The following is a 17,495-nucleotide window of genomic DNA, read 5'->3' on the forward strand; positions in this document are numbered from 1 at the left end:
GTTCTCAAAAGTGTACATGGGCTAAACAAAGAAATAACATAAAGAAATATTGTATGATGTTATACGCTTTGTTTGTGAAAGATACAATATGAAGTGTTTTAAAGATTTAAATCAAATTATATGTTCTAAATGAATTAATGATAGTGAAAATGGCAATAATGTGACTACAATAAGGATGATATGGGTACATGTATATATATTTGGTTATGTGAACTTGAATATGATGTTTGTATTATATTAGGATTGAGATTGATTTTTAAATATAAATATGAGGTGTAGGGAGAGGATTACACCGGGAATGAAAAAAATAAGAGGAGAAGAAAGAAGAGAAAAGAGGAAGAAATAAGAGAAAAGAGAAAGAAAGGAGAAGAATAGAATATCGGTTCGTGCTACATTATTCGAACAATTTATATGAAATTAGTCTAATAGTTTTTAATTTTTTTTTGGAAGAACGAAGGTAAACTGAATTTGAAGAAATTTTATTTAAGGTATTTTATAATTATTTTTATAAATATTTGTTAATGATACGATTGTTGTTATGTTTATTTTTATATTATTGTTATATATATTATATTTTATCTATTATAAATACAAATTTTGATGTTGTAGAGAAAATGAGCAACAACTTTTTCATGATTGTCCACTATAATGGACATATTATGGAAAATGAGGTCGGAATTGTTTTCCAGTCTGAAAGACCTATAAATATGATGTTCAAAAGGGACATCACATTTGTAGAAATGAAGCAGAGGATAGAAAGAGAAATCCAAGCTGCAATTGATGGTTTGAAGTACAGGTTCATGGTATGTCCCAATCCAGTTAGATATGCTCCAGTACCAGTTGAAGAAGATGATGATATTGGAGCCATGATTGGATTACATGAGTAAACAAATATTTCAGTTATTGAGTTATTTGTTGATGTGCGTAACATATCTGATGTTCCTGGGTCATCAAGAAATGTGGCTGAAAATTCATCTGAAATGGCTTTCGGAAGTGAGTTTGAGGACCCGATATACAGATCGATAAACAATTTTATGGCGCTATTAGAAAGTGGAAATGAAGTTGGTGGAACATCCGCTCTAGCAAAGTACGAGGAGAGAAAGATATATAACTCGGAATTAACTGTTGATGTTGATGTTGAAAATCGATGGGGAGAAATCCATGATGATTCCAGCGAAGATAAAGAAACTCAGGAACCAGTTTTACCCGACGATGATAATTTTGGCTATGGTGGTGCACCTAACTCGGGACCAACTGATGAAGTTCTGACACTGTATCAACCAACTCCTCACATGTATGAGATCGATTATGATGCGATGCGGGCACGAGAATTCCCAGACATGCCACATATACCTCCATACCATATGGTTGAATCATTCAAAATTTCTGGTGAGTTTTCAGTTGGGATGCAATTTAGAGGAAAAGATGAAGGTACGCTATCGATTAAAGAGTATTGCATCAAAGGCCATGTTGATGTCCATATTACAGAGTCCAACCAAAAAACCATATATGCGAAGTGTGTTAAATATGGCCGAGAGTGCAATTGGAAGATCAGAGTGTCCAAAATTCAAGGGCACAATGCTTGGGTCATAACAAGGTACAATGGTCCTCACACATGTTTGCGGAACTCAATCGAGCAAGACCACCGACTATTGGACTCTGGTGTAATTTGTGATTACGTGAAGGTATTAGTTGAGAAGGATCCAAGAATCCCTTGTTCAGTGTTGACTGCATCAATTGGAAGCCAATTTGGATACCAAGTAAAATATGGAAAGGTTTGGAATGCGAAAATGAAGGCAATGAAGTTGACATATAGAGATTGGGATACATCGTACAATTTGCTACCACATTTGTTAGAAGTAATGAAGCGATTCATCCTGGGAACCATAGTGAAGTCTCAAACCATGCCTGCGTATGACGAAGGAGGTTAACTTGTTCTAGGGAAGAAGATATTTCATAGACTCTTTTGGGTCGGCGAGAAAAATGGTCATAAGCATACAACGAGGGTCGGTGATACGAACACATGACCACAAACCTTTCTGAGGCAATTAATTCAGTACTAAAAGGTATACATCATCTCCCAATAGCGAGTTTAGTGAAGGAGACATACTTTAGGTTGGCTAAGGTTTAGTCCGATAAAGGCAAGGAGATTGAATGTCTCATAAATAGAGGTCAAACTTGGGCTCCTACAGTGGTAGAAGTAAACGAGAGATTGACAACCTCAATGCTTGTTCATAATTTTGACCGAGTTGGTTATACTTTTGTTGTGTCATGCATACTCCGTAACGAAAGAGGAGATGGCCAAACATTTAGAGTTGATTTACGACTTAAATGGTGTGATTGTGGTCGCTTTCAGGCATGGAGATATCCATGTTCTCATGCATTCGCTGCATGTATGTATGCTGGTGTAAGCGCATACAATTATGTTGATGAGTGCTTTCACCTACATAGGATATTAAATGTCTATAGCTATGCGTTCAGACAGATCCCAAATGAATCATATTGGCCGAAAAAGGATCATGACGAATGGCTTCCAAATCCAATGCTTCGTAGAAGTCCAAAAGGTTGACCTGAGTCCAGTCGTATTCATACTAGTATGTATTTTCATACTAGAGAGAGAGGTCAACCAAAGAGATGCATATTATGTAGGGGTGAAGGTCATTCAAAAAAGAAATGTCCTAATCTACCAAGATATATACCTTATCAGTAGTAATCATATATATATTTCTATGTATGTATATATTTAATTTTTTATATATAATAATTCACTTGATTTTATAATAATTTATGCATAATAATTTATGTATATATATATATATTTGATTTTATAATAATTAACTTAATTAACTTAATTTTATAATAATTTATTGTTATTTATAAATCTTCGAATTTATAACTATTATTTATTAAATCTTCAAATTTAAGTTAATGTAAAAAATTTCAAAAAAATTATTTACTCATGTTTATGATTGTTATTTTATTTTATTGTTATGTATAAATCTTCGAATTTAATCAATTTGGTAAGATAAACAATTTATAACTAATAATTATTAAATCTTTGAATTTAAGTTAAGGTAAAAAAATTCAAAAAAATATTTACTCATGTTTACGATTTAAAATACTAGTATAATTTAAATATTTAGTTTTAACGTACAATAATAACATTTTTCACACTATTACTATTTAAACAAATAACAATTGAGTTTATAATTGTTTCGATGTCGGGATGTTGTCGAATGATAATGTCGAGGCGGACGTCTAATGCGTTGTGGTCGTTGCGGTTGCTCAGGAGTATGATACTCATCCTCCTCATTCATTAGGGGCATATCAACTGCTCTTGTAAATATATGCCCACTATTATGCTCTCCCATTTCACCAGTTTCTTCTTTCATCCCTCCTGGAAACGTAGACTGACAAATAATGATATTTGACATCATATATGTCATTTGGTCAAAGTCATACGTCGATTCAAACATAGGAGTGTAGTTGGGTGCATGAGGAGGCATCAACTCCGGTATGTATGCCGGAACTGAAGAATCATAAAACGATTATGTTGTTTTTGCTTCATGTTGTTGAGATGAGCTCCCACTTTCACTCTGTATAAATTTCTCGGCTCTACCAAATTTTCTCTTATATTTTTTAAACTCTTTCCTTTCTCCCAACGTCGTCAGGTATGACTTTTCATGCTCGAAATAATACTGAAGGTAAGCTGAAGTTTCAAAATTAAAATCATCATCTTCCATTGGAGCAATTGGTGGCACGAATGAAGCTCTGTTGTTCCAATCATTAATGTAGTTTGCGTGCTTCGCAACCCAATTCACACTGTGTTTTCCCCGTCCATCTAATCTGTGCAAGGGGTAATGATCCCATGGAATGGACATAATAGGTTGGTGGCACTTGAACTGCCTCATCACTCGATTCACAAACAATATCTCAACAAATGCAAAATGAATCAATGGTGTAACAACAACCTACGTTTTATAACATGGTCACACGGATAACTAGATGTTTGCCATTTCTTACAACTACACGTCTTTGCATTTAGATCGACAAGCCCATTTAAGTTATTATCCAATACTTCAAATAAAGTGTTTGAACATGGTTCAACTCTCCATGACGTTAACTTTACAACACGTTTCGTTATCTTTTTTTCAGTCCATGGTGTAACACGACGTTCCAATGTTCCTGTAAATTTAAATAAATAATACTTAGTAAAATATATTAAATATGATAAGTTATGGATTTAAAGAAATAATACCTGCATGGTTTCTTTTCTTGTAGTACCACTGTTGAATAGAGGCTCAAAAAAACTCTATTAACATAGTAATGGGTAATTTCCGGGAATGACGACTTAGAGCGTTGATTGATTCTGCACTATTAGACGTCATGAAACCATATCTTGCTCCAAGTTGATGTACTCTTACCATATTTCAAACCCGACATCTTCTAGTGTTTGAGCACACTGAGGCAAAACACGTCTTAAACAATTTATATGTTTATTAAAATCCACTTCGCGATAAGCTTTTACAGCCTTCCAGTATGTCCATTTGTGATTTTTTATACCAGCGGACCTTGATTTTAGATTTCTGTACAAATGAACACCACAAAGTCCATGAAAAGCATCTGGGAAACACCTTCTAACAGCGTTGTCAATTGAGTTTGCCCTATCAGATATGATTATCAGATTGCCAATAGGACATATATAATCCCTAAGATGCCCCATAAACCATGTCCATGAATCAGAGGTTTCAGATTTGCCAACCCCGTAAGCTATTGGCAGTTTTCCATTGTTAGCATCCACGGCTACTGCTAATAAGTTTACTCCAAGGTATCGACCTTTCAAATGTGCTATGTCAACTATAATAACTGGGCGCATTCAAGTAATAAACGAACGAATCTACAAAATCATATACACAAGAAATATAATCATTTAAATGTGAAATGCATGCAACTAACAAAAATGAGTCAACACAATTATAATGATTTATTAACCGCAGAACCAATGGCGATAAACAGCAACTCAAAGCATCCATCTCTATCTGTTTTGATATGAGTTACCGACCCAGGATTTTTCAGCTTTAAATTATGACAATAAGCCGGCAGTTGGGAAAACGATGCTTCTGGCGACCCCCTCAACAATTCCAAGGCATAACATTTGGCTCTCCAAGCTTGAGAATATGAGATACTAATCTTGAACCGAGCATTCATGTTAGTCATAATTTCATGTCCCCGATATACCCTTCTATTAAAAAACATTAACTCAGCCAGAAAACCACCCAACACCTTTTTGTTTGCCTGTCTATGGTGAGGAAAAACTTGGGTTCTTAAACATGTATGTTTATCAATAAAAGTCCTAACTTAAAAAATTTCGCAATCTTTTATCCTCTTTGCAATCATACGCCACGTACAATTTTTGTCAATCATACACTTTGTTTCGAAACGATCTTTGTTTGATTTGTTAACTTTTAGTTGATAGCCATCTTCCACACATTTCATATACAAATCTATCTTCAAGTCTTCCTTTGTATCAAAAAAATCATCTTTCTTGATACGAATAACTTTTGTGTAACAATCAACTACTATCTTTACCAACTCTTCTTCCGGTATCTGAAGTAATTCTGGCATATTCCAGTTATAGTCCCGTGGCATTTTCTTCTTTTTCTTTTCTTCGGGGACTTCTTTTTCTTCTTCAGAGTTATATGAATTACAGAATGGATGTTCAACATGTTCATTCACAGTCGTAACTTCCTCCTCATTATCATCAACAACATCTTCCTCTGCAGCAGCCGTTTCATCATCAAAATTTGGGTATTGACCAATATCAAAATCATTACATGCAGGGTCTGTTTCTTCTTCTGAAACATCATCAAAATCCGAGTATTGACCAAGATTAAAGTCCGGGTATTGACCAAGATCAAATTTTGAATACTGACTAGTACTCACAATTTTTTCTGTTGGCTCATAATCGTCTAACTGGTCAGTACAAAAATCAGAATTTGGTGTTGAAAGTTGATTGAGATTTGGATTAGGAAAAGGTTGTGGGTTTTGAGATTGGGTTTGATATTGTGTTTGGTATTGGAAATATTGTGAAACAAAATTTCTTGGTGATGAAATTGTGGTGGAACCATTAAATTTTGAGATTGATAACAACGTTGTACATTGTGAGCACCATAAACTGAGGTTGAAGAACTTAGTTGATTACTACTCGCTACTGACCCAACTTCACTACTTCTAGTTCAACCACATATAATGTAACATCATCTTCTTGCGAAACACTAATGTAAGCAATGAATCGTTCAATATCTTCATTGTCGGTTAACAAATAAACTTTACCTTTTCTCTGATAAGATAGCCTAAATCCACTTAGAGACTCTAAATTCAATTTCTTTGCAAAACTTAACATTAGAGTTTCATAAGTTAACTTTTTTAATGACAATTTTAGTTGAAGATTCATGGGTAAAGGCACATATTGTAAAACACCATGAACATTCTCCCATGACCCTCCAAAACACAAATCTATCCAAACATGATCAACATTAGATGATTTTATTCTACAAATTGTAAATTAATTTACTAAACAAACGAGCTATAAACTACATATCATCACTAACTTAGAGAAAAACATACCTTTATTAAGTTGATAGTTGATAATTTGGGAGAGAAATCATTGAAAAATTATATAGAAATAAAATTATGTAAAAAAAATTAGAGATGGGGAAGGATGTCGTTGGATATAGGAATGGATGTCGCCGGAGAGAGTGATAGATGGAGATGGAATGAGTTGCGATTTAGGGATTTAGGTTATAAGTTGCTGCTACTGCGTAGTTATATACCCAAAACATTTGTGTTGCGAAACTAAAACCTGTTGCGAAATTAAATTCGTGTTGCAAATTCGAAAATCGAGTTGTGAATTTGAAATTCAGTTGCGAATTTGAAATTCAGTGTTACGAATTTGAAATTCAGTGTTGCAAATTTGACTATCGCGTTGCGAATTTGACTTATGTGTTGCGATTTACAGATTCGCGTTGCGAATTTGACTTTTGTGTTACGAATTTGACTATCGCGTTGCGAATTTGACTTCTGTGTTGCGAATTTGACTTCAGTGTTGCGATTTACAGATTCGCGTTGCGAATTTGAGATCGCGTTGCGAATTTGTTGGTCATTTTCACAAATCCAAAAATAGTTGGTTAAAATCGTATATTATAAGATATTTTCGGTCACTGAAGTTATTTTCTCTTATTTTTACACCTACATATTCACGTGGTACACTCCATTATTACTATGCATGCATGCCACAAGGAATATTTTATTTCTACACCTACATATTCACGTGGTATATATTCCCAAGGCAATAAGAAAATATGAAGTAAACAACCTGATGTTGTAAGCTATATAATTTCAAGGATATGGCCAGTGTAGCAGGTGAGTTTTGGATGTATTTTAAACAAGAGATAATATATAAAATAACATGATTGTGATTCAAAGCATCAGCAAATATTTGCAAATATGATGGTTTGGCATCTTGTGATTTTTCAATTCCTTAATCATATTTTCTAATCGTTTTGTCAGAGTGGGTAATATCATATTTACAAAAATCGTTTTATCAACCAATTCAAGTTGCTGTCATTGTCCTTCATCTTCCTAGTGTTCATTTTCATGGTGTTTAAGCTACAGAATACATCCAAAACTAAGGACTCTCCCAATTATCTACCACCTGTACCATGGAAACTACCTATTATAGGGAACTTGGACCTTTTACTTTTCTCTCTTCCCCGTTACCGATTGACGGAATTAGCCAAGAGGATATATTTTAAGCAAAGAGATCACATATAAAAGGATGGTTAGGCATCTTGTTATTTTTTAGTTCCTTTTCTATTATTTTGTTCAAATGAATTATCAGCTTTCAATTCTTAATCTGTCAACTCTGCTATATGGCCAAACTGCATACTATTTTTTTCACATTTATATTAATTAATTATTCATTTCTCTCAATCATTGACAATTCGATGCTTCAGCTTAAACATGCACTTTGACGTCATAAAAAGAATCTAAGAAGATGGATTTTATCTTCAAAATCCAAGATAAACAATCTCTACCCAAATTAACTTCATAGCTACATGTTTTTCAAACTTATCTCACACTTCATTGAAAGACAGCTGTATTGTCCCCAAGATCAGATTCTGGTGTTCTTTTGGGTTTTTTTTTGTTCTAAACATAAGAGAGGCTGGAAGAGATTATGTATATGATTATAAATAAATCTCTTCACTAAATATTAAAACCAAGTTCTATTAGTTGAAGCATGTGTAAAGATATTGAATAAAACGAAAAGAGATCTTCATGATCGTTGGACAATACATTCATCTTCTTCAATCTTAATGATTTCCATGTCCTGACAACGGTTACGCCTATTATTTTACTCCATTCATGTTCCTCGTTCGAATATTATATTATAGGCAGCCAAAAAAAGTCTAATTTTTCCTCGTAAGCATCCATACATTTTGGTGAAAGAAATAATGATTAAAAATCAGTCTTGACACACAGGCAGGTGTCCGTGTCAAGATTACGCATGCTGCATAAACTCAGAAGAAACGCCATTTCATCAACATTTTCTCCACTAGTTTTCCTACCATGGATAAGGATAACCAACTCAAGTTGCTCGCATTGCCCTTGGCCTTCCTTGTGTTCATTTTCATGGTGTTTAAATTACGGGTGAGATCCAAAATAAAGGACTCACCGGAAAAACTACCTCCTGCACCATGGAAATTACCTATTATAGGTCACTTGCACCTTTTATTTTTCTCTCTTCCCCATCAACGCTTGACAGAACTAGCTGAAAGGCATGGTTCCTTGATGCACCTGCAACTTGGGGAATTACCATACATTGTTGTTTCTTCTCCAGAGGCTGCTAGAGAAGTGATGAAAACGCATGATATCAATTTTGCTACCAGGCCCTATCTCCTTGCTGCAGAAATCCTATCGTATAATTTTTCAGATATTATTTTTGGGCCATATGGAGGTTATTGGAGGCAGTTTAGAAAAGTTTGCACGTTGGAGCTGCTTAGTATGAAACGTGTACAATCATTCCGATCAATTAGAGAAGAGCAGGTATCCAGTTTGGTTAGATCCATCTTTTCTAGTAAAGGATCGGAAATCAACCTAGGAGAACAGTTATACAACTTATCATATAACATCACTTTAAGGACTGCAATTGGCGGAAGATGCAAGCAACATGAAACATTCCTTTCAGTTCTGAGGAAAGTAGTGCAACTTACAGCAGGTTTTAGTATTACCGATCTGTTTCCTTCCTTCAAATTGCTTCCTGTGATCAGTGGGATGAGAGCCAAACTTGAGAGGATGCACCAAGACTTAGACATGATGCTTGAAAGCATTATTGAAGAGCATAAAGCTACCAATGCAAATCCGAAGAACAGTGATGATGTAACAGATGATCTAGTTGATGTTCTTTTGCATCTTCAGGATCATGGAGAACTTGAATTTCCCTTAACAACAGATCATATCAAAGCTGTTATCCTGGTGAGTACTTAGTATTATCTTTTGTGTTTAATAGTCCCATAAATTTAAAATGCTCAAATATTAATGAACTTGAAGGTTGAGATTATTGGGAAGTTCCTTTATTTAGTTTTCAAATATAAGACCTTGCTTTCTTCAGTTGCTTGAATGTTGTACATAGATGTTTTGTAATTTAACCAATTAGAACTACTTATCAGGACATGCTTGGAGCTGGAACTGAGACATCCTCAACGACAGTAGAATGGGCAATGTCGGAAATGATGAAAAATCCTAGTGTCCTGGTGAAAGCACAAGCTGAGGTGAGGCAAGTCTATGATGGAACAAGGGATGTCAATGAATCATATCTCCATGAATTGAAATACTTGAAGTTAGTTATCAAGGAAACTCTAAGATTACACCCTCCTCTACCTTTGTTACTTCCAAGACAAAATACTGAGAGATGTGAGATTAATGGGTATGAGATACCGGCCAAGACTAAAGTGATTGTTAATGCTTGGGCAATTGGAAGAGATTCCAACTACTGGAATGAAGCCTACAAGTTCGATCCAGAGAGATTCATTGATAGTTCAGTCGACTATAAAGGGACTAACTTCGAATATATTCCCTTTGGGGCTGGAAGGAGGATATGCCCAGGCATGTCATATGGTATGGCTGTTGTTGAGCTTATCCTTGCACAATTACTGTACCATTTTGATTGGAAACTCCCTAATGGGCTTAAAAATGAGGATCTAGACATGAATGAGGCCTTCGGCAGTACTGTTAGAAGAGAAAGAGATTTGAAGCTGGTTCCCATTCCTTACTACCCACAACCATGTGTTCCGTAGTTGTTGCATGGTAGCTGTTATTTGGGTTCAATATTCTACTTTAAAGTGTATTACTTTGCGATTTTCAGTGTATCTTGTTTTAGAGAGAGTTTTCAAATAATGTTCCCTTTTCTTTTGCAACTTGTGGTTGGTGCATGTAAAAACAATTAGTTCAGTTCAATTATTCAGGTGACAGGGGACTCCGTTGTTTCAGTTGAAACAGTCTAGTTCCTGCAGTATTAGGTTTGCAATTCTAGAACTATAAGCACAGTTGAAATTAAACTTTGTTAGCCACAGAAACACAAAGGGTTATTACAGTTTTGCCAGGTGTCTTTTGTTTGGTTTATTCTTCATAATCTCATGGTTAATCACAATTCTACTTGAAATGTTGAGATGTTTAGATCTATAAGCAGCAGATTATTACAGATGGAATTTATGTCCTTTTTAAACATATCTTCATTTCATTGAAGGAAAACTGTAGTTTGATTACCATTAAAGAATCCTAGGCTGGAAGAGAATATGTATATTACTATAGATCTTTTCTAAAAATATTTTCCATCAAAGCTTGTGAAAAGATATTGATACAAGAAGAAAAGGATTCTCCTGATCATGCTTACTATTTTACTCCATCGATGTTCGAGTTCCGATACTATATTATAGCCATGAAAAGGGCAACTTTGTGAAATTAAACGCTTTCAGCAATACCTGAACTGTTTTCCCTTTAGTCTGTAATTTTGTCATGGGATAAGTTTCTCCCATTGGCCTTCACCTTCCTCGTGTTCATTTTCATGGTGTTTAAGCTATGGATGAGTTCCAAAATGATGGACTCTCCCAAAAATATACCTCCTGCACCATGAAAACTACCTCTTATAGTCCACTTGCACCATTTAGTTTACTCTCTTCCCCGTAACCTCTTGATGGAATTAACCAAGTGGCATGGCCCGGTGATGCACCACCTACAACTTGGTGAGTTAGTACACGTTATTGTTTCTTCTCCAGAGGATGCTAAAGAAATGTTGAAAACAAATGATATCAAATTTTCAGATCAAGCACCATATGGATGCTACTGCCAGCAACTTCGGAAAGCTTGCACATTAGAGCTGTTAAGTACGAAACGTACAGTCTTTCTGTTCAAGCAGAGACGAGCATGTATCAAGTTTAATTGGATCCATAAATCAACTTTTGGAAAAATGTTATGCAACTGTCTTTATCAGACTAAAATTGATAATTTTGCAATGTTTTTCCATTCGAGTCAGTATCTGATTAATTCGTACTTAACAGCCCGAATATATTCGCAATCAAAGGAAAATAAAAGCCTGAATCTATAAGCTATATAATTTCTAGGATTATGGCCAATGGATAGAGGATCAGGTTAACTTTGAATTTAATTTAAACAAGAGATAACGTATAAGATAACCGGAATATCATCAAATATTTAAGGGAAAACATGCACAGTTGTTGAAGTAATCTAAAGAAAATTATAACCTGATCCTTTAAGCTATATAATTTCTAGGATTATGGCCGATGGATAGTTGAGCAGGTGAGTTTTGAATGTATTTTAAACGAAAGTAACGTATAAGTAAACCGGATTGTGATTCAAAGCATCAGCAAATCTTAAGGAAAAATATGGTTTGGCATCTTGTGATTTTTTAATTCCTTTATGCATAATTTACTATTATTTTCATATAAATGATAAAAAAAAATCCAAAACACATGAAATTCGTGCTAAAATTACACAGCAAAACAGGTATAAAGAAGGGGTACAAGTGTACTCTCCCTATCAATGCCTAGGCTCTTGCATAGACCTATCATGGATAATCAATTCCACTTGCTGCCATTGACCTTCACCTTCATAGTGTTCATTTTTATGGTGTTTAAGCTACGTATGAGACCCGAAATAAAGGACTCACCGGAAAAAATACCTCCTGCACCATGGAAACTACCTCTTATAGGGCACTTGCACCATTTACTTTTCTCTCTTCCCCATCACCGCTTGACGGAATTAGCCAATAAGCATGGTCCCGTGATGCGCCTTCAACTCGGTGAATTATCACTCGTTGTTGTTTCTTCTCCAGATGCTGCGAAAGAAGTGTTGAAAACACATGATATCAATTTTGCCAACAGGACCCCTCTCCTCTGTGGAGAAATCATATGGTATAATTGTACAGATATTGTTTTTGCACCATATGGAGGCTATTGGAGGCAGCTTCGAAAAGTTTGTACCATGGAGCTGCTAACTACCAAACGTGTACAATCATTTCGATCCATCAGAGAAGAGCAGGTATCAATTTTAATTCGATCCATCTTTTCCAATACGGGATCGAAAATAAACATCGGAGAAATGTTATGCAACTTATCATACAACATCACTTCAAGGGCTTCTATCGGCGGAAGGTGCAAGCAACATGAAGCTTTCATTTCAACCGTGAGGGAAGTTCTGGATGCGGTACCTGTTTTTAGTATTTCTGATCTGTTTCCTTCTGTCAAGTTGCTTCCAATAATCCTTGGCATGAGAGCCAAACTTGAGAGGCTTCACCATGAGTTAGACGCGATGCTTGAAAGCATCATTGAAGAACATAGAGTTAGCAATGCAAATCCGAGTACCGGTGATGATGCAACGGAGGATCTACTAGATGTTCTTTTCAATCTTCAGGATCATGGAGGTCTTGAATTTCCCTTAACAACTGACAACATCAAAGCTGTTCTCCTGGTTAGTAGTTTGATCTCTCGTGTCTTGCATATTTATACATATGTGTAAGACATTGCTTTCTTCACTCTTCAGTTTCATGAAATGTAAGTTGTACAAAGATATTTTGTACCTAGTTTAACTGAGTAGAACTGCATTTCAGGACATTCTCATGGGTGGAACTGAGACATCTTCTTCAACAGTTGAATGGGCAATGTCCGAAATGATGAAAAATCCTAGAACCATGGAGAAAGCACAAGCCGAGGTGAGGCGAGTATACAATAGAACAGGCAATGTCAATGAATCGGACCTTCATGAATTGAAATACTTGAAGTTAGTTATCAAGGAAACACTAAGATTACACCCTCCTGTATCTTTGCTAATTCCAAGAGAAAATACTGAGAGATGTGAGATTAATGGATATGAGATACCAGCCAAGACCAAAGTGGTTGTTAATGTATGGGCAATTGGAAGAGATCCCAACAACTGGAATGAAGCCGACAAGTTCAAACCGGAGAGATTCATCAATAGTGTAGTCGACTATAAAGGGTCTAACTTCGAATATATTCCCTTTAGTGCTGGAAGGAGGATATGTCCTGGCATGTCATATGGAATGGCTGTTGTTGAGCTTTCCCTTGCACAATTACTTTATAATTTTGATTGGAAGCTCCCTAATGGGATGAAAACCCAGGATTTGGATATGGCTGAGGTGTTTGGTCTTACTGTTAGAAAGAAAAGAGAGCTGCATTTGATTCCAATTCCATACCACCCATCACCATGTGTTCAATAGTTAGAAATATATCACAGATGATCTCGTTGTAATGCTGGTGAGAGGATTTTCAGATCACCTTTGTATCTAAATAATGCTCCATTGTAGCAGGGTTGTAGCATGCTTAAAAGAATAATTAAGTGTAATGTTATTCACACTCACATGGAAATCCTTTATACTATTTGAGGCAAACAAATTACAGTATCCTGAATAAACTAGGGTGTTCCTTTTTCCCCCTTCTTTCCTTATGAAAAATGAATTGAAACATAGTCCTTCTGAAAAGTAGTCAAAGAAAACAAGAGACCAGACATTATATCATGAATTCTTGAATCATGCGCCAGTTACATCCTTAGTTTTAAAAATCATGTCTAGACATATCCGAGGCGCAAAACGTTTATGGCACATAAGAAAACGTTTATGGCACATATCTAAAATTTATTAATATACTCATATTTTTATATCAACTTTAAAAATAAATCAATAGAATTCTGATCTGACCTTGATCAGCACCAACTTTCTCATTACCTTGCTCAAACCATTGAAGACTTCCATGGCTGATCTTAAGGGAGTTCTCCTTAACTTTAACTTATATTATCTTATAAATGCTTTCTATTCTATCATGAACATGCATTCATGATAACTCTGTAAAAAGGTCACATTTTGGGATCTTTCACTTAAGTTATTGAATGTCTAAGAGCCCATTTAGAACCATATAGATGCATTTAGGAGCATATAGTTGCATGTGGTAGAATTCGGTTTGCCGCGACATTTTTATTTCTCTTCAGTGCTGCCTTATGGGAAATGTGTTTGTTAAATGATGTGCAAGAATTGAGAGAAGGGAAAAGAGAAAAGGAAATGCCGTGACATAAGGAGATTGCTGAGCTAAATAAAAATGCCAAGTTCGACTGACATTTCGAAAGCGCACAAGGTGAAAGAAGATATTTTCCAGCTAGCTGTCCCCGACTCTCCGTGTCCAAGTTGATGTACTCTTACCATATTTCAAACCCGACATCTTCTAGTGTTTGAGCACACTGAGGCAAAACACGTCTTAAACAATTTATATGTTTATTAAAATCCACTTCGCGATAAGCTTTTACAGCCTTCCAGTATGTCCATTTGTGATTTTTTATACCAGCGGACCTTGATTTTAGATTTCTGTACAAATGAACACCACAAAGTCCATGAAAAGCATCTGGGAAACACCTTCTAACAGCGTTGTCAATTGAGTTTGCCCTATCAGATATGATTATCAGATTGCCAATAGGACATATATAATCCCTAAGATGCCCCATAAACCATGTCCATGAATCAGAGGTTTCAGATTTGCCAACCCCGTAAGCTATTGGCAGTTTTCCATTGTTAGCATCCACGGCTACTGCTAATAAGTTTACTCCAAGGTATCGACCTTTCAAATGTGCTATGTCAACTATAATAACTGGGCGCATTCAAGTAATAAACGAACGAATCTACAAAATCATATACACAAGAAATATAATCATTTAAATGTGAAATGCATGCAACTAACAAAAATGAGTCAACACAATTATAATGATTTATTAACCGCAGAACCAATGGCGATAAACAGCAACTCAAAGCATCCATCTCTATCTGTTTTGATATGAGTTACCGACCCAGGATTTTTCAGCTTTAAATTATGACAATAAGCCGGCAGTTGGGCAAACGATGCTTCTGGCGACCCCCTCAACAATTCCAAGGCATAACATTTGGCTCTCCAAGCTTGAGAATATGAGATACTAATCTTGAACCGAGCATTCATGTTAGTCATAATTTCATGTCCCCGATATACCCTTCTATTAAAAAACATTAACTCAGCCAGAAAACCACCCAACACCTTTTTGTTTGCCTGTCTATGGTGAGGAAAAACTTGGGTTCTTAAACATGTATGTTTATCAATAAAAGTCCTAACTTAAAAAATTTCGCAATCTTTTATCCTCTTTGCAATCATACGCCACGTACAATTTTTGTCAATCATACACTTTGTTTCGAAACGATCTTTGTTTGATTTGTTAACTTTTAGTTGATAGCCATCTTCCACACATTTCATATACAAATCTATCTTCAAGTCTTCCTTTGTATCAAAAAAATCATCTTTCTTGATACGAATAACTTTTGTGTAACAATCAACTACTATCTTTACCAACTCTTCTTCCGGTATCTGAAGTAATTCTGGCATATTCCAGTTATAGTCCCGTGGCATTTTCTTCTTTTTCTTTTCTTCGGGGACTTCTTTTTCTTCTTCAGAGTTATATGAATTACAGAATGGATGTTCAACATGTTCATTCACAGTCGTAACTTCCTCCTCATTATCATCAACAACATCTTCCTCTGCAGCAGCCGTTTCATCATCAAAATTTGGGTATTGACCAATATCAAAATCATTACATGCAGGGTCTGTTTCTTCTTCTGAAACATCATCAAAATCCGAGTATTGACCAAGATTAAAGTCCGGGTATTGACCAAGATCAAATTTTGAATACTGACTAGTACTCACAATTTTTTCTGTTGGCTCATAATCGTCTAACTGGTCAGTACAAAAATCAGAATTTGGTGTTGAAAGTTGATTGAGATTTGGATTAGGAAAAGGTTGTGGGTTTTGAGATTGGGTTTGATATTGTGTTTGGTATTGGAAATATTGTGAAACAAAATTTCTTGGTGATGAAATTGTGGTGGAACCATTAAATTTTGAGATTGATAACAACGTTGTACATTGTGAGCACCATAAACTGAGGTTGAAGAACTTAGTTGATTACTACTCGCTACTGACCCAACTTCACTACTTCTAGTTCAACCACATATAATGTAACATCATCTTCTTGCGAAACACTAATGTAAGCAATGAATCGTTCAATATCTTCATTGTCGGTTAACAAATAAACTTTACCTTTTCTCTGATAAGATAGCCTAAATCCACTTAGAGACTCTAAATTCAATTTCTTTGCAAAACTTAACATTAGAGTTTCATAAGTTAACTTTTTTAATGACAATTTTAGTTGAAGATTCATGGGTAAAGGCACATATTGTAAAACACCATGAACATTCTCCCATGACCCTCCAAAACACAAATCTATCCAAACATGATCAACATTAGATGATTTTATTCTACAAATTGTAAATTAATTTACTAAACAAACGAGCTATAAACTACATATCATCACTAACTTAGAGAAAAACATACCTTTATTAAGTTGATAGTTGATAATTTGGGAGAGAAATCATTGAAAAATTATATAGAAATAAAATTATGTAAAAAAAATTAGAGATGGGGAAGGATGTCGTTGGATATAGGAATGGATGTCGCCGGAGAGAGTGATAGATGGAGATGGAATGAGTTGCGATTTAGGGATTTAGGTTATAAGTTGCTGCTACTGCATAGTTATATACCCAAAACATTTGTGTTGCGAAACTAAAACCTGTTGCGAAATTAAATTCGTGTTGCAAATTCGAAAATCGAGTTGTGAATTTGAAATTCAGTTGCGAATTTGAAATTCAGTGTTACGAATTTGAAATTCAGTGTTGCAAATTTGACTATCGCGTTGCGAATTTGACTTATGTGTTGCGATTTACAGATTCGCGTTGCGAATTTGACTTTTGTGTTACGAATTTGACTATCGCGTTGCGAATTTGACTTCTGTGTTGCGAATTTGACTTCAGTGTTGCGATTTACAGATTCGCGTTGCGAATTTGA

At 35.3% G+C, this 17,495-nt stretch overlaps 2 protein-coding genes across 2 annotated transcripts; both read left to right on the plus strand.

Annotated features, from left to right (window-relative positions):
* The first annotated feature begins 8,565 nt into the window (after positions 1–8,565).
* On the plus strand, positions 8,566–10,579 carry LOC120126563 (premnaspirodiene oxygenase-like). Its single transcript, XM_039144723.1, has 2 exons — positions 8,566–9,534; positions 9,729–10,579. The coding sequence occupies exons 1-2, from the start codon at positions 8,629–8,631 to the stop codon at positions 10,353–10,355; spliced, it is 1,533 nt and encodes a 510-aa protein (XP_039000654.1). The 5' UTR covers positions 8,566–8,628; the 3' UTR covers positions 10,356–10,579.
* Positions 10,580–12,129: 1,550 nt separating this feature from the next.
* LOC120126564 (premnaspirodiene oxygenase-like) lies at positions 12,130–13,949 on the plus strand. Its single transcript, XM_039144724.1, has 2 exons — positions 12,130–13,044; positions 13,184–13,949. Exons 1-2 carry the CDS (start codon positions 12,145–12,147, stop codon positions 13,808–13,810), a joined length of 1,527 nt encoding a protein of 508 aa, XP_039000655.1. The 5' UTR covers positions 12,130–12,144; the 3' UTR covers positions 13,811–13,949.
* The last annotated feature ends 3,546 nt before the right edge of the window (positions 13,950–17,495 follow it).

Source organism: Hibiscus syriacus, unplaced genomic scaffold, assembly GCF_006381635.1.
Source record: "Hibiscus syriacus cultivar Baekdansim isolate YM2019G1 unplaced genomic scaffold, ASM638163v2 tig00110458_pilon, whole genome shotgun sequence".
NCBI lineage: Eukaryota > Viridiplantae > Streptophyta > Magnoliopsida > Malvales > Malvaceae > Hibiscus > Hibiscus syriacus.